At 46.6% G+C, this 24,874-nt stretch overlaps 1 protein-coding gene across 2 annotated transcripts in view; it reads right to left on the reverse strand.

Annotated features, from left to right (window-relative positions):
* Positions 1-24,874, reverse strand: part of DNM1 (dynamin 1) — a 61,503-nt gene that overhangs the window by 10,903 nt on the left and 25,726 nt on the right. Inside the window, exons 9-17 of one of the 2 annotated variants that reach the window (XM_065648443.1) lie at positions 24,434-24,501; positions 23,260-23,398; positions 15,800-15,886; positions 15,528-15,598; positions 15,022-15,073; positions 12,432-12,545; positions 2,811-2,920; positions 2,080-2,191; positions 869-880 (exon numbers count right to left, since the gene is read on the reverse strand). In XM_065648443.1, the coding sequence (XP_065504515.1) occupies positions 869-880; positions 2,080-2,191; positions 2,811-2,920; positions 12,432-12,545; positions 15,022-15,073; positions 15,528-15,598; positions 15,800-15,886; positions 23,260-23,398; positions 24,434-24,501 (765 nt within the window). The remainder of the gene's footprint in view (positions 1-868; positions 881-2,079; positions 2,192-2,810; positions 2,921-12,431; positions 12,546-15,021; positions 15,074-15,527; positions 15,599-15,799; positions 15,887-23,259; positions 23,399-24,433; positions 24,502-24,874) is intronic. The other variant, XM_065648442.1, reaches the window with a different exon arrangement.

Consider the following 24,874-nt stretch of genomic DNA (forward strand, 5'->3'; position numbering starts at 1 on the left):
AATCACTCACCATAAATTAAGTCTTCCAGGCTCTCCTACACACTGCATCTTTATCCTCATTATACAAACAAGAAAACAGATACAGGTGAAGTGACTGCTCACCTCAGTCAGATCACAAATGGAATAACCTAGAAAACCTTCCTGATCACTGAAACTGCAAATCCTGCACCGTAAGTCATAATTATCTTCTCATTCACACCCAGCAGATTAATCTCTTCCTGTCTGCCTGAAATGCATTGTTTAGCTTTCTGTAATGTAAAACCTGGACTGTGCTGTTTGACAGCAAGCAATCACCAAGGCTCATCCATTTCAGATCCATTTCAAAGCCACAAAGCATGAAAGACTGCTGTATTTCTCAAAGCTTATTAAAAAAAAACCCCCAATCACCTTGATTTTTAGAAAGCAAAGTCTTTCTTTTAAACCATCCCAGCCTGAAGGATTTGCAGCAGTGTAGGAAATCACTTTTTTTTTTGTTTCAGGCAACAAAATATATGAGAAAGGGTAAATTCTTTTGTTCATTTGAGCTTTTCCTGGGAAGATCTTATATAACGAAAGAACGCCAAGGTCTCACTGAGGAACAAAGTAAAGGAAGTGGACATCATATGGGAAAACGTAAAAAAAAAAAGGGTAAAAATAATCCAAAAATAAGTTTGTACCAAGATTCAGAAGCCATACAAAAAGGGAGGAATAAAAAGAAAAAAGACAAACTCAAACCAAGAACAGAAACAAACAGCAGCAATCCAACAGAAGGTACAAAGAGGGAGAAGCAGCAAACGCCTCTCAGGAAACTGTGACAAAAGGTAAAAACCAAGAAAACTATGCAGTGAGAGCCCCAGGGGGCAACACAGGCAGAGAGGGTCAGACTTACTTTGTCCTTGTCCTGGCAGGCCAGTTTGAGCATATGTGGAAAAAATTGAAACAAAAAGGGACAAAAAATAAAATAAGACTTTTAGTTGGTCTCAGAATTTAGAGAAGATCCCACAATAGCACTGAACAAGCAAAAGACCAATCCCACTAAAAACACAAATACCCAGATTATCCTGGAAGAGGAACAAGTGAATTGTTTAGCTAAACTGAAAATCAAAATGGGATGATCTGCAAAGGAAATAGTTTTGTTAGCAACAAGGGGCTATTTACTTACCTACAGTGGCTACTTGTTATTTGTTACAGAGGGTTTTGGGACAGTCAGCTTCTATGTCAAACCACTCCATTTGCACACCAATAGGTGGCATAGGTTCTTTCATAGTATTTAAGGGGCCCAGTCTGGTTCAAAGCCAATTTGAAGTCACATCACTGTTAAGGTCCAGTCCCTAATCCTCTTTTTTAATAATATCAGTTTGTCAGGAAATGCCTTAAGTCAAAAACCCACAATCTTCATGTCTAACAGGAAAGATGAACGCAAGTAGTCTATTAGAAGCAACAAATGCAAACAGATAAGCAATTATCACTTTTCAAATGGGAAACTATTTATAGAAGCTTCCTCTCACAGATGAACAGAAAGGCTTTGAACAGGAACACCACAATTCTCTAGAACTTCCTTTTAAAGCAGAGCATAATGCTGACAGCGAGTGTTGCTGGGCAAGGCTAAAGGAAGAGACAAGAGATCTTGCTAAAGTAGCATATTACAGTACCTACCAAGCAAAAGAACAATTCAAAGAACATCCCTTCCTAATTGGGTGGGGGAAGGAAAGGGAGAACAACTACAAATAAGCCAAGAAACTCAAACAAGGCTGTGCAGTAATGTTACTGCAATGGCACCATTCCTTTCCTCAGACACGTACCACTTCGTAGTCAGGTACTTAAATGTCCTCCTTATACTGGGAATTTAATGCCCACAGAGCAAGAAGTGTTTATCAAGGCAGTCTTTGCCTACTTTATTTCCCCTTTGAAGCTGCCAGTTACTTTATCCCAAGCTTCCTTAAAGGAAGCATCAGAACATCACAAAAACTTCAAATTTTCATTCCTTGGCTCAGGAAAGAGACAAAAACCTTCAGACTTAATTTTAACAAAAGAAGATGCAGCTATCCTCAAGATACACACTGTGCTCCTTCTCATCCCATCATTCTGGCTGTAACTTACCCCGACACGCTCTGGGTAGACTCCTGCACGAAGGAAGGAAGCCTTCCAGCTATCCACCTCCTCCTGGGTCTCACAGGCCAGCTCCAGCTGTCGGTAGTCCTTGTAAACATTCCTGAGGGGAAGACAAACATTTTATTCTTCCCTGTTGTGAATCAGAGGTTTGCCCATATTTGACAAAGATATCAATGACCAGGGAATCTTCCTGTCATTTTAAGAGAGACAGGCCCTTGCTAGAACCCTCTAGATGACCCTCCAGAAAGGACGTGGATTTTTTTTTTTAATGAGCAAGTTTGATTGCTCCCAAATCAATTGTGTTTCAACATCGACTGAAAGAGATTCCCTTTTCAATTCTGCTCACTGCTGGACTACTCCAGCCAACCCAGGTCCCCAGCCTCCTATGGCTTTTCCTTGTCACTCACTAAGAACACAGATTATAAATATGCAGTACAGCCAGCCCCAGGTAACCACACCAGAGAGCCGAAGGCTGAGGTCACGCTGCAGGCCATGCACTGCTGAAGAAAGAAAGTGGCACACACCTGTGAGACTGGAAGGAATTAAGTCAGACTTTTTAAAAAAGTCCCCATCTCCTCCAAAACCAGCTATCCTTAAAGGATACACACATCTTTCCTGAACAGCTATCCCAACATACGCACCTCTACTCTGTCCTATCCAATATCACATAAATCCTGTCCCTAGCTTCAACAGCTTGCCCTGTTGAGATGCGAGCGTACCTCTGTTCAGTGTTGAAGAGAGCAAAGATGTGCTTGCTGGACATGAACCCCTTCTCCACATCTCGCAGTTTCAGGTTATCCACAGGTAACATGTACTTCTTCTCCTTCTCCTGAAAAGGGGGTCAGTAACAAGTCACTCACTGCTCCAACAAAGTCTCTACCAGCTTGAAGGAACCTGTCAGCAATGCAGACTCCACATCACCAGGGAGGCATTCTCAACCCAGGTCCTCTGGTCCCGGAGGTCTGTGAGAAAAGGGAAACTCTAGGAACAAGAGTTTGTCCTTCCTGACTTTTTGTGATACCCGTTCCAGCTGGCTACTATACCCCAACATAACAAGAGAGGGAGCCATCACACAGGTCTCCAAAAGGCAGAATGCAGCTATCCAAGACTGAAACAAACAGAATATGCGTGTGTGACTGTCCCCTTGTGAGCATCTCATGTATCTGTAGTCTTTTCTTGGCTAGAAACAACAAAACGTGATTGCTCTTGGGGGAAACAATGGAAAACAAGGATGGTCAGTGAGCAGAGATCCTGAGAGCGAGCAAGAGAAGAGGGGCAGGGCACAGCAGCAGGTGACACAGCTGCTGAGCACAAATACCCAGAGGATGGCAAGTCCAGCCTAACATCCCTCTAAGTTTCAGCTAAATTGACTTGAGTTTGATAAGGATACCAGACACTTGACAGTTCAGACATACCCCAAAGACCAAACTACACCAAGTCCATCACAAAATTTATGCAACAAGAACACCCCCGGAGAGATCATTGTCTCTCAGAGATGCCAGGCTATGAAAGCAGGAATGCTCTTTCAAGCAAATTTCCCAGGATTTTTTAATATTGTTGATCAGTCTAGATTAGAGGTGGGCAAGCATTTTTGTGGTGGGACATCTGCCAGCCAAGTACTGATCTCTGGGCCACACAGGCCACTTCAGGTCCTGTAAGTCCCACAGTTTCCAGCTTCCTATTACTTTGGGCTATTATTACGCTGGTTTAGGTTGAACTAGTGACCTAGAAGTGAAGAACACCAACTGCTAAGTCCCCAGGCAAGACAATCCCCACTGCAGTCTCACTTAACTGAACTCCCTGCACTCACCCCACAGAGTTTGTGTCAGTAAAAAAAAATAATTGATGTTAAAGCTGTCTAGGAAATATCATTGTGCATTAGAACCACATCATTCCATAGAAATTTAGCAATTGAGTCATTCTTCAGGAAAAAAAAGTCAAAAGGTAAGGGAATCCCATGTCCTACATATGGAAACACATGCTCTTTGCCAGAGTTTCAACTTTCATCCCTTCCAAGCTCTTGCATAAATGCTGCCACATGATCAAGACAACACTATCTCTGCATGCTGATCTTTCCATGCACCAGAGGAAAGATGTGTATTTCTGTCTGCCACCATAAAGTGTAAATCAGAGGACTGAAGAACAAAGCAATGAGAGGACAAGGGCACAAGGCAAGAAAACCCCTGAATGCTTCAGGGCCCATGCACTGACCATCTCCCCACAGCTCCCCTCTCCGGGTCCCCCACTTCAGTCTTTGCAGCTTCTCAGTTTTCAGCCCAGCCTGTTTTATATCAACACTCTGACTTCATTTCCTGAATGTAGAGACAGGAAAGCGTGGAATGAGCTGCCAAGGGCTGAGCCTCTCAAAACTTTGGCTGAGCCCTCTACCCATATGTTAGCAATCTGGCAGTATGTGCTGTGGCTGAACAGCATCCTGGCCAAGAGGGGAAAAGGGCTTCTCTCTCTCTCTCTGGCTTTCCAGACTTGGAAGGAGGGGAAGAAGAGAAGGAAAAGCCACCACACATCAAAATCGGAAAGTAGTTTGTGAAATACTATATTCAAAGCCCTTAGTCTGATCCCAAGAGGCTTATGTTGCTCATATCTCCCCTTGGCTATAAGAAAAAAATAAATCAGGCAAGACTCTCAGCAGCAGAGTATATATTATGTAAAACACACACATTGGCTGCGAGTTAATCTGTAGAGCCATGAGGCCAAGAAGAGGCAGTGAAGTGACAGCAGCACTCGGACTGGCTGCACCAAACAGAACACGGATGCTCAGTGTCAGCCAGAAAACATCACAGGCACAGGGCTCGCTACCCTGAACCAGGGCTGCTGCTCCCAACGGGAATCACGCTGCTTGCACGGAGAGCTGCAGAAAGAGCGGATGGCAAGCTTCTTGCACAGGCAGAATAAGTGCCAGAGGATTACTCCCCCGCCCCCAACACAGTGCAGATACAGCCATATGGCTCTGTACTTTGCATCTACCAAACAAAGAAAATACGCATGGCCACGAAGGAGACCAGGATCCACTTGCCATTCCAATTGCAGTGTGTGAAACACAATAGCCACAGGAAAAAAAAAAAGGGGATGCTGCAGCTGCAGCCTGATGTTGCAACATCTTTATTGTGGGTACACACCCCCTTATGGTGGCTGGATTCTAGAGATGGGTTTTGGCCAGAGACAGCAATGGTTTGCACTATCATCTGATTTATTAGTTGCTACCCTGTAGGTAATAGCCTACAAGAAGTTCACAAAATTCAGCAGGCAGCAATCCAGTCTGACTCAAATTTCCTCCCTTCTACTGGACTGCCTCAGCAGCAAGTGAAATTTTCCTGCTCTTAGATCCATATGAAATGAAGCTGACAGATGCATGTGTGGGCTCCCCTAAGGTTGGAAATTGGCACTCACAGTAAAAGAAAGTAAGTGGCAGAATTATTAGGTCTCAGTTTGCATTTGGAGCACAAATAAACTCATTAAAGGCTTCCCTGTAGCTGTTATGACAAACACCTCATTTTGCAAAGAGAGAAGGGTCTGGATATGGGAGAAAGAACATTGCCATTGTTTTAATTGGTGGTCATGTGAAATTAGGAGAAATTCATCTTGCTTAAGCCTCTTAATCTCTTTTCCTTCTTGTAAGATGTAAATCACTATGGGTAAACAAACCTGCCCCAGAGATGACTGGAGTTTGTCAAATAATGTGTGTTAAACACATGCACAGCATTTTGGGAACTCCACTAATAAATCTCTACTGAAGTGGTAAAACATTAACATAGTAATTGATAATAAACGCACTGTATAAATACATGTGCACTAGAATTATTAGGAAGAAGTCTCTGAAGAATGGTCTGCAGTATTTGAAAGCAAGTCAGCTGAGCATTTTAAGTTGAACCCCCCCCAACAAGACATTACCAACTGCTTTTTGGTTCTTGTCTTCAGAGAAAATGCACATTAGAAAAGCTGAATGTTTGAGCTGTCATTCTTCCAGCCACCCCACAACATATACGCATCTCAAGACCATCTTTCCAAGACACAGCCCACCTGTACCACTTAACTTTCACCCTCAGAGCATAATTTACTGGACACTGCGATCACTGCTCCAAGCTGCAAAGCAGCTATAATGGCTTGTTTACATCAGAAAGCTGCATTGGTTTAACTTAAACAACACACCCTAAGATTTTAAGCTGATTTAGTTCAAAAGCTCTGTAGACACTAGGCCTGGACTCAAGTGATTAATCACAACCATTACTGTTGGCTTAGTAAGCACAGCAATGGTAATCAACTCACCTGCACTAAAAGTAGAGTTTGTTAACATCAGCTGAAATGATGTGCACATTTAAAGATGCAACTAAGTGCAACCCTAGCAAGCCAGAGGGTGTACAAAAAGGCACAGGCAGAAACTGAGTAGCTTAAGAGATGCTACAGTGCCCAAAACTCCACTGTTGTGACCTAAGTTCACAGCAATGTCCACCAGCCTTTGCAAAAGACAAACAGATATTTGTGCTAGGGCAGGGATGAACTGTCCCCAGGTGTTTGACTTGCTTTGATGAAGTAAAGTGCAACACACATGCAAAGTGTTGCACACCTCTGGGAAAAGGAGAAGGTTGGTTACACTTCCCCAGTGCACAGAGCCAAAGTGAGAGTTCTGGGTGTTCACATTTTCAGCCACAAATCTTAACCCTCCACCAGCATGCACACAGGAGAAGGGGATCCTGGAAGGGAGACAGCCAGGGTACATAAAGCCCTCTTTATCCCTGCAGCACCAGGGAGAGAAGGAGCAAACCGCATGGGTGAGGGCTAACATCTGGAATCGTTACATGGGAGCCAAGCACCGCAGAAAGCAACAGCATTCCTCAAGTTTCCTTGCGGGGTAGGGAACCTTCCTTTCCCCCCTCACAACCCCATCCGTCAGCCGATTTGCTTCCTGCCAACCTCCAGCCTTCCCAGCAGCCAGCAAGCTCCTCCCTCGAGTCTAGTTAAGCTTTCCACTGCCACGTCAATTGAGGCAGAAGGACAGAAGGGAAGCAAGAAGGGAGGGAGCAAAAACCAGAAGAGGGAGGGAGGCTCAGCAATGCCAGGCGTAGTGGGGGGGAGAAAAAAAAAAGAGGGGATACGGATTGCTCCTGCAGTAGCCAGAGGTGAGCTGCAAAGGCAACTGGCCAAGGTGGGTCAAAAGACTCTGCTCAGGATTTGGAAGCAAAGGCTGGTCCTGTCTGAGCTTTGCTCCAGACCTCAGGCAAAGGGCTGATCTACAGGACAGGAGGAGATGAAGGTGCATGGGGCCTGGGAATCCTCCCACACAGCTCCACAGGGGAGAAAAGAAGTTGAATGAAGCAACAAGTTCTGCACACCTGAGTGACAGCCAAAACTTCACAACATTTCCTCCTCAAACAGCAGTAACTGATTTTTTTCTTTTCTCTTTCTAAAAAGGTGCAGCATACCCCAGGTGGAAACCAGGTACCAGCCTGACACCAGCACTGGACATGGAAGGAGGTCGGCAGCTTGCTCCAAATTGGAAACATGCAGAGAGTAGCATTTCTTCTTCCCAGCTGCCAGAAGGGGATGTTTTTTCAATCAGGACTTGGACTTTCTTTCACCCCATCTCTGCCCCCAAAACCTCATCCCAGAAGCAGGGAGGGGAAAGGACTGATGAGCTGCTGATAGCCGGAGAGCAGACTGCAGAGGCTCCACTCCGTCTGCCCAGTGTTCAGACTACCTGTTCAGGACTACAAGATTGTACAGTAGTCTGCACATTGGTTAGGCTGTGCTGGGATACACCACACACTGCCAGTGCTGCACGGGGACAGCAGAGGGACACGCTTGGAGAGGGTGGGCTGCAGGGAGAGCCGCACAGTTCACTCATCCCTCAGCCTGGGAGGACAGAACCCTTCGGAGCCATGCTTGATGATCATCTTCACCTGCATGTTCACCAGCCTGCTCACAACCCTCTTTTTTCTTCCTCCTCCTCTCTCATCCCCCTTCTTATTTCTTTCAGCTTCATGTACTTGTCCCAGGGGTAGCTGTGTTCAGGGTGGCTTGTGCTTCACATGCTAAACTTTGCCATAAAATGCAGAGATAGACACAAGGGCCTGGCAGAGTTACAACTGCACTGTGCTTTGTTACCGGAGAAGGCAGGATTGAGCATAGGAAGGTGACTGGAAAAAGGGGATTTCGCATCATTTGGAATGCTCATCATTAAAGAAAAACCCACAAAGGATTGAAAGTTGGAGGTTTGGATGCTCTGAAAGTTGTGTTTGCTTTGATGTTTGTCTGGAAGAGAAAGAAGAGAACCAGTGAGTGAAAGTATAAATGAGGACTGATTAAGTTATCCATGAAAAAACATGCACTTGTGAAAAAAGATGGGTGAATGAATGAAAGAGCTCCACAGAGGATGCAAAGAGAAGGAACATGCTCCAGAGAGCACCTGAGAGCAGTGTGAAAGGAAGAACCTCAGAGCAAACCAGTCCCTACAGTCTTTAAACAAGCTGGATGCAAAAACCTGGCTGCAGCTGGACTCACCACAGCAAGCTGGAGGACTCACGGGCATTAGAGAAAAGACACAAGGATTTCTACCAGCTAAGCTGGGCCTCAAGGACATAGACTGCTGGAGAGGTGGTGCAGGGAGAACAGAAGGGAGTGCATGTTTGTGCAGTGGGGGAATAATTTCAGTATTGATCAATATGTTTATTTTTAAACTAGAATTGGGTACAAGACATTGACGGGTACAGAATAAGCAGCTATCTAGTGACTGTCAGTAAGGTCACATCTTCCCCAGGACAGGAGAGAATAGCTTTGTACTTCAAGCAAAAGAGAAGGCATGAAGACAGAGAAAGAGCTCAAGGACAACTGATGCAGCAGGAATCAACATGATGCATAAATACAAAGTACCCCACACACACCTGAGAGTACCTAAAACGCTGTGCCCACCCCTCCTGTACATAGGACTCAAACACACTGACATTGCATGCAACACATGAATGCTTTCGAACAAAGCAATGTTCCTCTCATGTAGTCACCTGTCCTCAGAAGCCCTGAATTTCTAGTACATGATTTACCTGAGTAAGGACAGAAGGGCCCATCTGTATTGCACATTCACACAAATTCCCAAAGGCAACAGCAGATATATCCATCTACCCAGCTGTGCAAACTCTGGCACAGTCACTCCAGCAGGAACAGCCACCCTTGCAGGGCAGAGCGCGCAGGGTCCCCTCCAGCAGCCACTGAGCTTTACCAGTAGGAACCAAGAGCATGTTGCTTGTTGCATCTTGCCTACAAGGTCCCCATCACCAGCAGCTCTAGCCCAGCTCACAAACCCTCTTTTCCAAGAGACAGGAAAGCCCTGCAGAGAAGGTGCATTTCAGAAGTGATTCAGGCAGAAGGACCATTCAAATCAAGTTCTTGTATCGTGTCCACTCTGGTGCTCGCCGAGCGGCCAGTGTGCTGTGGTGCTGCTCCAGCCCTGGGGACACTGTGGCCTCCCTGAACGTGGAAATCTTGCTTTATATTTCCAGCAGGCTCCTCCCCACCTCTCCCCTGCAGCAATCCCACAGGGTTCAGGAGCTGCAGGTACCTCAGGGGGGGTCTCCAGGTCTTGGGAGGCCAGCTTTCTGGGGGGCCACTCTGCATGGGGCCAGGGTTTGACTCATTGAAAGGAGACAGGAAGAAAAACAGAGCCCAGGAGCACACACACATGCTCTTGGCAGCAAGGCAGAGTGGGGAGCCAATTTCCACCCCTGCCTGGCCTGTGCTTTCCTTCCCCTCCCATTCCCCAGCACACTCCTTCAAGCCCCTCCAGAGCATCAGCAGCCATGTATCTCTGCTAACACGTACTGCTGGGCCCTTTAAGACATTTTAAGTTTCAGTTCCTTTCTTCAGAGGCAGAGGAAAAATGAGCCAGCGCTGCGGAAAGACTGGTATTTCACTAATGGGGTCCAGATGTCTTCATTCCGCAGACTCTGGGTCCTGGCTTGCAGAAGAGGGCAGGGAGAGGCTGTGCCCCCACTTTTCCCAGCTCCAGAGGTGCAAGCCCAGCCTCCACCCTCACCCCACACCTCCTCACCCTGCTCCTTCCCCCACCATCACCCACAGCTCTGCCACCAGCACTTCCACACACACCAGACAGATCCAGCTCTCTCCCAGTTCCCTCTGGAAAGCTGCCAGAGCACAGGGGAACTGGGACAAGAGAGCCCACAGGAGCGCAGGGTGGAGCAGACAAAGCCTCTCGTTCCTCCCAGAGCTTAAGTGAGGAAATATTCTGGTGCACAGCCTTTAAAAAATGCATGAGAACATTTCAGGAGCTGTAGAGGACACGAGTCCTGAATTGGTGGAGAAGGAGAGTTCCGAGACATGCAAAGATAACCCTGTCTGACAGAGGACCGTGCACTGCAGACAGCTCTTTGGGATGGAGCCAGCTCCACGCAGGACTGAGGCTTGGGATGGGAATCCCCATGCTCAAGGCTCTCCAAGATGCCCCTCAAATGCACCAGCTTTTAGCCCGACTCAACCACAGAGTCCAGGTGGACATTGGTTCCTTTCTCCCTTACAGCAGCCAGTGATCAAGGGGTTGAACTTGGGGAAGAATCAAATAGAAACATGCTTCCCTTTCTCCCCGCTCGCACTCGGCTGAGGACAAAGGCTCCTTTCTCAGAGGCAGCTCAGACCCCATCAGCACTGGTTCTGCACTTAAGGGATGGGGACTGGCAGGGAACTGTTTTCATTAGGCAGCTCTACCTCTCACTATGCAGAAGGGAAACAGCACAGACCTCCCGTTTCTATTGACCCTCAACACTGCCCTCCCTCAGGAGGGAAGGGAGGTCCAGTCCCCATCCCAGGCAACTGGAACTTTATCAACAGTTTACACATCTCCACTGCAGCCCTCCCTCCCTCCCACTCCCCAGGGAAGAACAGGGAGTTCTAATCATCTCTGTAATACAGATGTAGCAGCTGGCTTTGATTAAACTACTTGATGTTTACAACCACTCAACCTGAGTATGCAATCTAGAGGAAAGTAAAGCCTCCCCAAGCAAGTCTGAATGCAAAGGGCAGGGGTCTTACAGAGACACACTGATGTAGCAAAAGACATTTCAGTGCCTGGTTCTTTAATTAGGAAATTGCTGCCTGCTCATCCATAGCAGCACAGCAGCAGTCTCCATGCAGAAAGTGATATTTAGAGGCTGATTCATCACCGTATTTGTCATCATTTCCACCTGCTGAGAAATGAAACAGGCCCGCTGACACGAACTAGACAAGAAGCCAGGCCTAACTGCAGCTCCCAGACACACGACTGTGTGCCTCAGAACACCTGAGGGACACAAACCACAGAACAGTTTCTTTATTTGCAATCAGAAACCCTGATAAACTCAGAATGCATGACTACACCACATCAGGCATTTTTCATCCCCCAGCACACTGAGTGGGGTTAATGGTTTCAATCATGTCCTTCCCAAAACCATCCGGCTATTCTCTCTCTTTTCAAAGTAATCAGAAAAGACAATTATCTACCTTTGTCTTGCACAGGCAGCACCACACTGTTGACAATGATAACTTCAGCTGGAACAATTCTGTCCGCTTATATCATTTCCCACTGAAGCAGAAAGACACCACAGCACACTGCCAGAATTCCTAATAGTCAAGATTTTCAAGCAGTTCTCCAGAGTAGGTCCATGTTCCTATCAGTGATATTCCACACATCACTGTACTTTCAATCAGCAGTACTCTAACCATTCACAATTCAAACAATTTTACAAATAATGTGTTAACTGGCATGTTCAATACAGAAACATAAAAAAACCCCACATACACATTCTTGCTTTGCAGGTTTAACAACTGAATCCTGGAGAGACTAAGTAATTTACTCAAAGTCAGAAGGAGCCAGTACATGACCTGCAGTTTCAGGTCCACAGCTCCTGTTATGTGCAGAAATGATAGCACATTTTTTCTTGTGACCATGGGAGATGCATAAAACCTCTGCCATAATCCTTCAGGAAACTTATCACGGATACCCCACAAACACCAGAAAGTCCAAATCTTGCAACTAGCCTATCGCACCCCTGATGTCAGGTGCCACAGCAAGACAAGTGAAGGTCAAATTCATTCCAAGTGTCTGACAGCCTTCTGCTGAGCCAAGGCTTCAAGCATAGCTGTTATTCCACATGCATCAAAAAAGCCATGTTCACATCAACTCAGAAATACTCAGCAGTGCTGAGACCACAGGGAACCCAGCCTAAGGACAGTTTCAGCTTGTGCCACAAGCTGCAGACAGCACTCAGAAGATACCACAGTGAACTGAAGGCCTTATCCTCATCAGATGCTCAAGACTCGAGTCACAGAGTTGAGCTACTCACCTCATCATCTTTGTACCAGGAGAGGTTCTCCGCTGTCAGGACAAACCAATACTCCTTGGAGCCACCCTTCATGATCCCGATGTTGTTGATGGTGAGCCAGCCCTTCCGGATGACCTAAGGGGGTGGAAGCGGTGAGCGTTAATGAGGGTTCTAAAAGCTTGATGTTGGGTGACAGAGGAAAGATCAGAGGGTATCCCTACACACAGAGTAGTAGGGAAAGACAAGGAACACCGTGCTCTCTGCTGCTGCCAGAGGAGCCCCCGCTCAACTGGCCAGCAAAGGTCTTTGCCTCAAAAAGGCCAGGAATAGTACAAAATGGACGCAGGAAGGAACCTGGCAGTGCTGTGCATTATACCCTCTGCCAAGAGGAAAGAGATGCAGGAAGAACCGCATCAAGAGCGCCTCAGACGCCGGCACAACCTACAAGCACCAGACCACAGCAATACACCCAGAAGAGGCCATGCCTAGAGAAAACCAGGACAGCAGCACAGCTTTCGGCACACCGCACGTGTGGAGTGCTTCACCCAGCTCTGGGTGGGAGGAACGAGCTCAAGAAGAACAGATGGGCAAGCAACCCAGAAAGAACTGAGTTTAGTGAAAAGGAGACTCTAAATACAACAGAACAAAACGGTGCATCTGGAATTAGTACCCTCAACTTCAGCATACCCAGGTATTTGAGTAGTCATTAATTTAGGGCAAAACAAGTTCCTTTTTGTTTAGTCTGTGAAGAAGCCAGGCTATCAATCTCTATGGAACTGCAATTCACTAAGTGCTGGTTTAGAGCCTCACACACGCAGCAGTCAAATGCAAGTATGTGTCAGCTTAAATGCATTAGCTTTTATATTAATGCACAGTTAACACCCAAAAATATCTGCATGCATGTGTATCTTGTTGTGTGGATGTGCTTGCAGAAAACGACCTGGCATTGAAAAGCCACGCAACTGCACTGGATATTAGCAAGTTGCACTGTGTGAGCAGCCTACCACAGAGGTAGACAATCCTTTTAGTTGTCAATTTACCCTCTTAAGGTAAACACAGGAGCATTGAATCTTTGTCTCATGCCTACTGTTAAACTCGAGATGGTCCTATTCTCTCTGTGGACAGGAGGGGGCAGTGAAACAGAACCACACATCCTTGGATTACTGCTTTATCTCCACCCACTCACAAGATGTACCAGCAGTTCTGACTTTTTCGTCAGCATCCTAACTTCTAACCTCACTTCTGCTTCACCTGTGCCTAGTGCCAGCTGCCCTCCTCTCCCCATTCAGCAGCAGAGGGAATAATTTGTGTAAGCACTGTTCTTGCCTTCCCAGATGCAACATTAATGTTCATTAGCACACCCTGCTGAGTGGCCTTCTACTCACCAGGATCTCATCCTGCAAAGGGGAACCATAGCAACAGCAGCAGAGCAGAGAGCAGGAGAGGAGCAAAGAGAGGAGAGATGGTTACTGGGAAAGCTGGAGCAGGAGAAGAGAGGCTCAAAAGTAAAATAAAATAAACTGGAAGCTGGTATCAAATCTTTTAACCCCAAGGTGTTAACAGCAACCCCCATCCCAAAATAAAGTCTGCTAACAAGAAAGCCAAAGCGCTTTATAGGTAGATCCAGAGTTTGCCCTTTGTGCTCTTTTACACCCAAATTTTCCGTACGGCACGCTGCAGAGGATGGGGTTCACCACAACTGCTCCGAGATCCCATGAAACAGGTAGTTGGCCAACCCAACCTGCTGACCTACCTGCCCGCCAACAGCACTGAAACAGTCTGCATGTTCATGTGCAGGGAAAAGTGGTCAAACATGTTATAAACGGGACAGATGTCACAGTGAATGTCTTTAAACCGGCTAAGCAAAAGCATTTGATTCGCTGTTATTCTCTATGAAGCTGCGTGTGAGGCTTTGTTTCTACAAGATCTTCTGGCCTAGATAGCCTTACCATGTCCCCAGCAAGTCTGGGGGAAAAAAAGCATCCTTAGCCTCCTTTTCAATGTACATACACTCCTTATAGCTCCTGAAGGAAAAAGGGAACTCCTCCCCTCCACTGCTGTCTTCCCCCATGAGGGTATTTCCATACATATCCACTGCAACCATGGCTGTAATCACCCTTTGTCTCCCTATACAGAGGTTTAAGTATTTCCAGTGAAGTTTTCCAGAAGAGAGTCCATAAGCTCTCTTGAAATCCCTTTCCAAAAAGCAGATACCACTGATGGGAAAGACAACTACAAGAGATAATTCTATACTGTAACAGTTGAGACCTGGTGTTCTGTACCCCTCACCTCAGCAGACAAGTCAGCACAGCTAGTAAAGGGGCTGAACAAACACATTAATAGGGATTTCTACCAGAAAAGCAAGACTGGATCTTGGTTATCAAGCATTCCTTTCCCTCTATAACACTTTCCCTCCATTACTGCTACACGCTCAGTTCTTCCTAACTGCAATGACCCTAAAACACTGTCTTCCAAGTATAAACAGTTTGATGAGTAAAAAAACCAAACTTAAGAGTACTGCTGCATCCAGCCCAGCACTTGTCCACCTGGTAGCTTCCAGGCAGCAAACATGTCCTTCTTGCAGCAGTGAAGGAGATGGAACTTGGCCTACCTGGTTGCCAGCTGCCTTCTTCTTGCTCATCTGGCTGCTCCTCTGCTGAGCACTGCAAACAACAGCAGAGACATTCAAAACCCCTCAGGCTCCTCTTCATCACCTGAACCCTGCTCCCATCAAATAGCTACTATAATGAGTTCATGCTCCTCACAATTAGCTTCCAAGCCTTGATAACCCAGTCTATTTTCATCTGCTCTCTCAGACTGGTCTACTGATCTTCTCACTCCCACCTGGACCACTTGGGTCACTAACCTTCCACTGCTTCTGTTTTTTTCCCCTCATGACACAGCCCTAATACTCCAGCTCCCCCTTGTACACATCCTCACTCTCCTCCCCAGCCTTACAATACAGATCCACTGAAAAACACGCAATACCGAGAGCTGAACCATGCTCTGGGGTTACAGCATCTGTACCAGGACCTTTGCAACCCATTTACCGGAGCAGCTATAGGACAGAGCCATGGGAAACACGTGCAGAGAAGGCAATAAGATGTAGGTGCTTACTTGGCAAAGCCAATGAAATCCTCATGGTTTGTGTTCATGTAAGCCAGCTCAATGTCTATTAGAAGCATGACCTGCCAAAAAGAGGCACAGAGAGCAAGACAGATGTTAGTGATTGACACTGCTAACAGGGGCAGACAGAGCCCTGTACATTGTTCATCTGATCAGCCTCTGCAGCCAGACACATCTTGGTCAGGCCTCTCCAGCCCAGACTGTCCCTTCGGAGGTGTCCCCCACACCATCTCCCCTCTTACTACACATTCCTGATCCCCTACCTGATCTTTGGTCCTGCCTTCTCTTTCACGGATGTGAGTAGTAACAATCCTCTCCATCTCCTCACGCAGATGAGGGTACTGGCTGAGCTGCAGGAGAGAGAGAAAACACGTGCACATGGGAAGGGGAGGTATGAAGGGGGAGCAGCCCCCACATGTATGCATGCATACATCCATCCTGCAATCATGTATTTTCAAGGGAAGTTCTAGAAAGCTGGACTTGCAGACAGATTTTTTCCAGGTTCCTGGAGGTGCACTGGGGGCAAAGTTTGTTCCCTCTTTCTTTGGGCTTCAGAGAAAAAGCTATTTTCAGTCTTGCAGCAACCTTTCTGCCTCAGACACCCGCTCCAAACCCACCATGTTCTTCCTGGCATGAGGTTCTTGACAAACCCCAGATGTAACCACACTGCTTATTGGGCTTTTCCCATTAAAGTAGAACAATTTCTCTAGATTTTCAGTATCACATTGTAGAAGGTTAAGTAGGTAAATGGCCTCTTGCTACAACCTTCCTATGGGAAATTTCCCTGGGAAGTCAAGATTTCAGTTCCCATTTGCTGAGGCACTAAGTGAAAGCACCTGGCGCTCTCCATCAACATCTGCAAGCAGAGACAGAGGATCTGATCAACTCAAGGGTACATGTTTTTAAGAAATGCTGTGCTATGGGCATTCAGCTCCTTCTACCTACTCTCCACCAGTGTCAGGGCAAGATTACACGGCTGAGGTCTGTATTGACATCACACATCACTTTTTGCCATGTTACTGAGGAGGGAATCTTTTCATGACTGGACAGAGACATAGAAGGACTTTACTAGCTGTGGTTCAAAAGAAGAATAGCTACAGAGATCATACTTGAGAAACACTTCCAAAAACCAGCACTCAAAGCCCTCTGGGTTTCACACAGCACCCACCTACTTGCCTAGATTCATAACCCTCTAGTGATTTCAGCAGTAGTAACCATACACTTCTCAGGTCAGGCCCAGCTCAGCCAAGTTAAATTAACCCTCCAGACCCAGGATCCGGCCCTTTCTTCCTCACTTGATCTTCAAATCATCCCTCCCTTTTTTTTGGTAACACTACCTCTAATTTGACTATCATGTCAAACAGCATTTCCTAATATTAGTCTTTTACAATCCCTCAAGGGGGTGTATAAAAAGATAACTAATTTGCCTATGATCTGTACTGCATTTGCTTTGTTCCTCCAATTTACATGAGAGCTACCTCTTAAACTGTTTGGTCTTTTGTTCTGCATACATAATCCATGATAACATGGTAGAAAGAGCTGTCTCAAAGTGTGCAGCATCACTACTGGAAGCCAGATCCCACACTAACCAGCAACAATATTCCTAATGCCTGACTACAAAACGTCCCAAGCCCTCTCAGCACCCTTGCAGTCAAGCAAGTTGCAATAGCCTAGAACAGAAACTGAGGACTAGCTTTGACACTGACTATTTTCAAATGTGTGGTTTGTTTTGAATGCCAATGGCCCTGCAGAGGCAGGAAAAAAAAAGTGGAATTAGTGTTCCCCACCACCACCTTGTCTTGAAAGCACAAACTGGATGTTCTCCATGATCTTTATGGTTCAGGCAGCTGGTTGCTTCAGAGACACACAGGCAAAGCTTCCTGTTTCCTTTGGGGGTTGGCAAAGGATAGATGGGCAAGTTATGTCAAACAGAAAAACAGGAAGCTGGAAAACCTCTAAGCAAGTCTCAGCTTCTTTGCTTCAAATTAAAAAACACACAAAAAACCCACAAACCTTCCAACCACCACCCCACTCCCAACCAGTACAAATGCACAGAAAGTGCAAAACAAGTTGTGGTTTATCCAGAACCCAGGTCATCCAGCAACATTTATGTGCAAAAATAAATTGGCAGCATCGGTCTCCATGCAGGAGCTTCCAACCCCAAGCATGCACAGGGAAGCAAGGGTGGGCGAGGAAGAGGAGACGAACAAGCCACAGGATGTCACACCACCAGGGGACATGCAACAGGGCATAGAGGGGCAAGGAGTTATCACCAGCAGTACAAACAGCACCCAGAAATGCCATGACTCTGAAAGACAGGAGAGCAGGCGACCCTTCAAGGGGTTAAGTCTGTCAGCCTGGGATCACATCCCAGCTCAAGTGGGTTTTCAATCCTGTTGTAGCTGCATTTGCCTGTTTAATCAAAACACAAGCTTACAGCCCTCTTTGAAAACCAATTTATCCCAATGTTCCCTTAGTTCCCCTCTTTGCAGATTCCAGGAGTCCTTGCCAGCACACCAAAGATCAACCTTTAGCTGAAGTGTTGCTGACTTGCAAGACCGCCCTGCACTTGTGAGATGCTGCAGTGCAGTCTGGCACAGAAGGTTCCTGCTTTTGGAAAATCACTAGCTAGAACATTACCCTCCCAAATGTAAGGGCTTACACCAGCTTTCTGTTGATTTTGGAGCTACTCTCCATTTACCCAACTGGAAGCAGATCAGAATCAGGGCAGTCAGAGAACAGCTGTAAGTGGCCACCTTATTTTCAGCCCTCAACTTTGTCTAATGGTCAAGAGATAGTCAACTACAAATCTCTTTTCATACAGGAAATCTGTATTTCTGTAGACAACAGATGGGTTTGCCGCCTTCCGTGTTCTTTATTGGTAGTCTCATATTATTCCATCTATGCAGCTTTATTAACTGCACAAAGATTTCTTCACCATCTGGGGTGAAACGAAATAATTGTGACAGCACACAGACAATAACACACAATAGTCCAGGCCAGCAACACACAAAGGCTACAGGACTGTTAAGCTAATTCAGGAGGTGTCAGCCCATGCCATCTTCCTTTCAAGAAGCTTGGCAGGACTTCTAGTGAGTTTAAAGGTTTGGTTTTGTCATCTGAATGGCAGCATGAGTCCACACCAGCGGGCTGGGTATTACCTTACAATTAGCATCAGTCCCAAAGTAGCCTTTTCCAGATGCCTTCCCTAATAGCACATGCTCTTGTCCACATCAAGCAGTTAAGGCTATAACATGCAAGATAAATATTGCAAATTAACTAATGCCCCTGTGCTGTAACTACCTGACACCATCAAAACCCTTATCAGGCTGGCTGCTATCCTAAACCGGCCCACAGCAGTTACCTTCTGCTCTTTCAGAGGGAGATACAGACAATAGTAACCTTCTCAGTACATGTAGACGCTTGACTTTACACATTACTAAAGCTTTCCTTTTATTTTCCAGTACTATTGCTATATATTTTCATTCAGACAGTTATTTCATATCTCTAACATGTGCCTCCCTGGCCTCTCCAACTTTTATTACAGCCATTAGTCTCCTACAGTGTCACTGCTACTATCACCTTCCTTACAGGGTTATCTTGGTTGCATCACCCTGGAACATCCTCATGGGGTCCTCCACCATATCATGGATTAAAATCCACAGAGCAAGTGGGTATCCAGCCACTCCAGTGACATGGTCAAGGAGAAACTGGAACTCGCCACCCTTGGGGTTTTCACAATCCTTCTCCCTCCCCACCCAGAGCAGACATCTCCAGCCAGATACAGAAAACAGTGTAAGCAATTGAAATAAAAATCCACAGGAGAAACAGGCTAGAAAGGAGCTCCTCTGCCTCACTACATCTGGCAACAGCAGGACTCTGCAAGAAATAGCCTGGGCCAAGCTGGGGGCATGTCAGAGACGTTCCCTGAACACAGGCAGAGGTGAGCTCTGCATTCCTAAAACAACCAGACCTTACTAGCTCAGCTCTTGCCTTCATTCTTAACTCGTATCAGTTCTTATCTTCCCTTCCTTCCCAATTTAGGTGTGTATGTCGGTGAGTCTGGCTGTAACCCTGGAAGAATGGAATTGTAATTTTCAAGTCCTAAAATAACTCATGAAACAGCCCTTTCCAACTCAGTTTCCACAACACACTTCTGTTGAGCCACAGACATGTTTCTGGCCTGTCACTGGGACATTTAACACTAACTGCCACGTTTGCCTTTTTTTTTTTTTTTTTTTTGAAAGGGACATATGGTGCCCCCTCCTGGGGAAACCAGCCTGGGGTTCACAGCATACAAGGGAAGCATCCACACTGTTTCCCCACTGAGCATTGTCCATGGAGCAAGAGATCAGCAGGAGAATGATGGAGAGGGTGTAATGCCTAGTAAAATTCTTCCCCACGCTTTCTGGGACAGCAATCTTCTGACTGAATATTTCTTGCAGAACATCTTGCACCTCTAAACTTCTAATCAACTGTTTTGTATGTGCTACTGCTCAACACAGCTCTGCAGACAAGATGAAACCAATGAAACCTGCAGACCACTCATGCTGTGGGGATGCAAGGTCTTTTTCTGGCTTTTTATATGTTTCTAGTATATCTAGATTTTTAAGGCAATCTCGGAAAAGTAGTAGTAAGAAGTTACAAAATGCACAGGCAGTGGTGCAGCAAACAGGACTTGCAAAGGGTTTGATCCACACCAAGGTGAATGCCACTGAGCCAGAGGAATAGTGTATGCTAGAATAATCCACTGGATCCCAGCTCACTTCTCAGCTAAAGAAGCCATCAGCTGACACCTGTTTCTCTTGGCCTGCTTTTAAACTGCCCTTACACCTGTAGGTTGCTGCTCTCCTTTAGACACATCTTTATATCGATTTTGTCTCACTATGTTTGCTGAAGTTCCTGGTGTGTGTGGAGAGGGGGTGGGCATTGACCTTTCTTGGCATACTTTTATTTTTGGTTTCTTTACCTTTTCGCTACACTTTCTGATGGTGGATGTGAGCTCACTCACTACCATATCCACACACTTCAGACTCGGCTCCTTCAACTTCTGCACCTGCTTTTTCACTATGGCTTCAAAAGCGAGGTCAGGCGTGAAGAGACCCGTTCTGCATGGCAGGGGCAGGGTGGGAGGAAGCAACGAGGAAGGAGGAAGCGAAGCAGAGAAAGAGCAGGAAGGAGGAGGAAAGAGAAGGAAGGAAAAGGGAAAAGAGAGAAAACACAAGGCAAAATGAGAAGTGAGATTTTGGTTCATTCCATTGGTTTGCTGAACCAGGTGAGCATTGCTATGGGGCCTGTGCACTGCCAAGTATCAGGAGAGTCTACAGGCAAATGGAAGCAGCAAAGGGCAATGAGGTAGGAGCAGCTTGGCCAGTGAAATGGTGAGCTGCCGAGAGCAAGATGAATGGATGGATGGAACCCCCCAGGGATCAAATTATCTCTTCCCGAAAGCAAACTTATCTGGATTTTAAGACAAAAGCTGCTTGCCACAGTGAGCCACTGCCTCTCAGAGGCTCATCACATCTCATTTCCCTTTGTCTCAGGCGTTCCCCTTTCCTTCCCACCACAGTTATCTCCCCTCCATGTTTTCCTTATTCCAGCTGCAGGAAGCCTGAACAGAGCCAAGCTATGACTTGCTAAGGTCTGTCACTTGCATTTTGTCTTGGCAGGTCTAGCTAAAAATAACCACCCTCATTTAAGCCAGATCTCCCCTTTCATCTCTCTGTGGATAACATCTGCACGACCTCAAGCAGCACCAGTATTAGACACTCTTCAACACATTATAGGACCTACAACTAGTCTGCCTTTTAAGCAGTGAAGAGCTGCAATATGTTACAGGATTCAGCTTCACCCAAAGGTCTCTCTCAAGGTGCCAACAAATGTCCCTTTGGAGTAAAGCAAGGGCACTTCCAGAGTTAAATTCACATCCTCTTGCTCAGCAGAAGTTTCCTACTAATCCAGTTGCCCTGCTAAACTCTATATATACTCTTTCCCCCACCAGACTTGGGAGGCTCTGCACAAAAAAAAAAAAAAATTAAATCAGTCCCTTCCAGTACCCAAGTATCACCCAAATGACAATAATTTATTAGATACGAAATTGCGACCATGGCTATTAGAGCATACACAGAACAACTAGCACTGAAGTCAACCATCAAGTTCTGATCAGTAGGACCTAAGCTAAAATGGAATGCTTTAATCCTAAATGTGTGATGTTTCCCCTCATCCTCCTTTATTTCCCACCCTGCTGAACCCACCACCTGATCACTTGAACTTGCCACTGTCGGAACAGATGGTCTACTCTGAAATTGCCAGTAGAAGACAAAACAAAAAGAAACAATGAAGTGGGAAATGGAAGGAACAATGCAAAGAGAAAGAATGAAGATTTTTGAATAGCAACTGAAGGATGGAGAACAAATCAAGAGAAGCTTCAGAGGGCACAAAAAAGAAGGGCCCTTCTGATCCAGTTAGCAGGCAACTCTGGATACTTGGCAGCCCGAGGGCCTGTGCTTACCTGTCCCCAGGCTCTAATGGCAATTTTCTGGGTGCTCCCCACAGTCACACAGCCCAAGAAAGGACAGCAGGACAGAAAAAAGAAGCTCCTCCAGCACTCTAGAAACCTGAGCAATCTCTCACTGCGTCCACTTTGCTTTCCCAGTCTGTCCTGGGGGGCAAAGCATGTGTCTGCATGTCTGAGCTCTTCAATCGAGGCTCTTGGCCCCAAGGATTAGGCATTTCTGCAAGCGATGGCAAGTGTCACCACTTGGGCACATCTCCCCACCCTTGCAGAGACAGGGCATCAGACTCTCCAAACACCTCCTGCAATGCCCATTCACCCTCACCTGAAGAGCCAGTGGTGATTCCAATCTCCAGCGCCCATCCCACCATCCTAACTGAGGTGCCTTTTCACCAGCACCCAGCCCTGCCTGAAGCAGCAAGCCACGGCTGAGAGGAACAGCACAAGTCACCCTATCTTGCTGTCTTTCAACCCCAGCCTCAGAAACAAAACCTGCTATATCCAAAGGGCAGAATCAAGGCAGGTTCCCTCCCCAACAAATACCAGTATGGACCCCAAAGGGCAAAACCTGAAGCCCTCTCTCAGAGAGGAGGACGACCCAGGGGTTGACAGATGTTTCTAACTTGCTGCTTCTCAGCCATGTGCTGCTCCTCCAGAACAGGGTATGGACCAAGCCAACCAGAAACCAAGCCAAACACCACAGGAACGTCTCCCTGCAATACAGCCCACAGCTGTAACTGCTGCAGCCTCTGAAGTTCACACACACCCCCAGAAGCACCCAAAGGTGAATTTGGGATTAACTCTTTCACTTCCACAAGAACCAAGGGGACAAAATTTAAAACCCAGTTTCTCACTTGGAAAATAAACCCAGATACTAAATTTGAAGTAAAACATGGCTGTGTAAGAAATACTCTTGGTTTTAGAAGGAATCAGGAATCGTGCTGCAGGCAGAGGGGTGGCATCTCCAGCACCCCTCACCTCTAAAACATGCAGGGAGCAGGGCCGCAGCTCATGTCCCACTGCAGTTCCCTTCCTGTTTGGCTTGTTGGCTGGATGGCCCCAGGCTGGTACCGCTCAGGTCTAGTCATGCTGAGGAGGTGGTGAGAAACACTGAGTGTGGCTGCAGGCAAAGTCCCTGCCCAGGTCACAGTGCTGCGCTGCAGCCAGCGAGCGGGTGGAAGGTGCCAGCTCCATGCCACCTCTGGTTACCTTCTTGGTGCACTGTCTAACGGTATTGATTAACTCCGAAATGACCATGTCCACGCATTTCAGGCACGGTTCTTTAATCTTCTTCACCTGCTTTTTCACAATGGTCTCAAAGGCCATGTCGGGTGTGAAGAGACCGGTTCTAAACACCCAGGGTGGGGATAAGACAAGGCAGGAGGGGGAGAAGGGGCAAGGAGAATGTCACAGCATTATACACACATCTTGGAGCAGGCATCGCCATCACTGAAACCCGGCACAGGGGGCTGGGGGGCGTCATGTCCCCTGGACAGACCCTGGCTGGAGTCCATGGAAAATGCGGGACACTTGGCACCTTCCAGGAAGGAGGTGCTGAGGACAAAGTGGATCCCAGCTGGACATCCATGGCCAGGCCACCATTTCACCTCAACCACTAGACCTAAGGGTGGCAGGGGCTGACCTTAGAGTTGTACAGGAGATGGGAGGCCTTTTCTAAAATATTTTCACAATGATTAGGACACCAACACATTTGATACCCCTTTGTGAAGCTCAGCTAGTGACTGAGCAAAAGAAAGGAATCAAAATACATCTAGGTCAGTATTTGTTCCCATCCCAGTGTGGAGGAAAGGCTCTGATGGGCACCAGGACCTGCTCACCTTCCCAGAAGCAGCACGACTCAGGGTCTCAGGGCTGCACTCTCACAGCGAACCTCTGCTGGGGGGGAACACAAGTATTTGCTCACCACACCCTGAGGACACTGTGATCCTGGTGATGGGCACCCCAAGGCTCCCTCAGATCTCTACAGGAAGAGGTGCTCAGCACCAACAGCTGTTTTGAACAACTAACAGTTGGTTAGTATGGAGGCAGAAAGTGAAAGCTAGCATTTTAGTTTTAACTAAATGAAAGAGTAGTATGGGCTTGCATCCTTCTTTCTATCCTTTCTTATCCCAAGACACAAGAAGGAGGGAGAGAATGTCTAGTCACCAAGGTAGTTTTACCTTTTAGGCTTCTGTGACTCTCACAGGGGAAGAGAAAACTGGCTTGGATGATTGTCCCTACTCCCAGATTCAAGCCACCAGGGTGGTCATCCCTCCCCTTTGGCTGACCTACCGTACCTCTGAAGTCTTCAACTCCATTCGGAAGGTCTAAAGGTATTTACAAGGTTATGCAGCCAATGGTCTGCCTAGTGTGAGATACGTGCCTGATACCATGGATGTTCTTGATGGCATAGCTAATCTCCCGCCGCAGCTCCTTCTCATCAAACTCCATCTGCACCAAGAGAGGATTTTATCAGAAACTGTCTGATACTTTATTCGCATGACCCCAGGATACACAACAGCATGTTTTACAGAGAAAAGGTCCCATGCCAGCACTAAGAGATATTAGCCCAAGTGTTGCATACAGATTCCTGCCATAAAGTTCCTATTGCTAATGCAGACATCCTGGACAAGTAATTTTGCACATTCAGTTTAGCATTTAGGAATTCTGCCAAAGAAATACTGTTATTTAACTAAGAGAAGTTTAAGCTCTGTCAAAAGGAGGACTGAGGGAAAGGTCAGTACTATGGGAAGGCTCCAATAAAGGAGACAAGATAAGTAAAGAGGTGATAAAAGAAAAAACATGTAACAAAGTAGTCAAAGGG

Source organism: Caloenas nicobarica, chromosome 19 (assembly GCF_036013445.1).
Source record: "Caloenas nicobarica isolate bCalNic1 chromosome 19, bCalNic1.hap1, whole genome shotgun sequence".
Classification (NCBI taxonomy): Eukaryota; Metazoa; Chordata; class Aves; order Columbiformes; family Columbidae; genus Caloenas; species Caloenas nicobarica.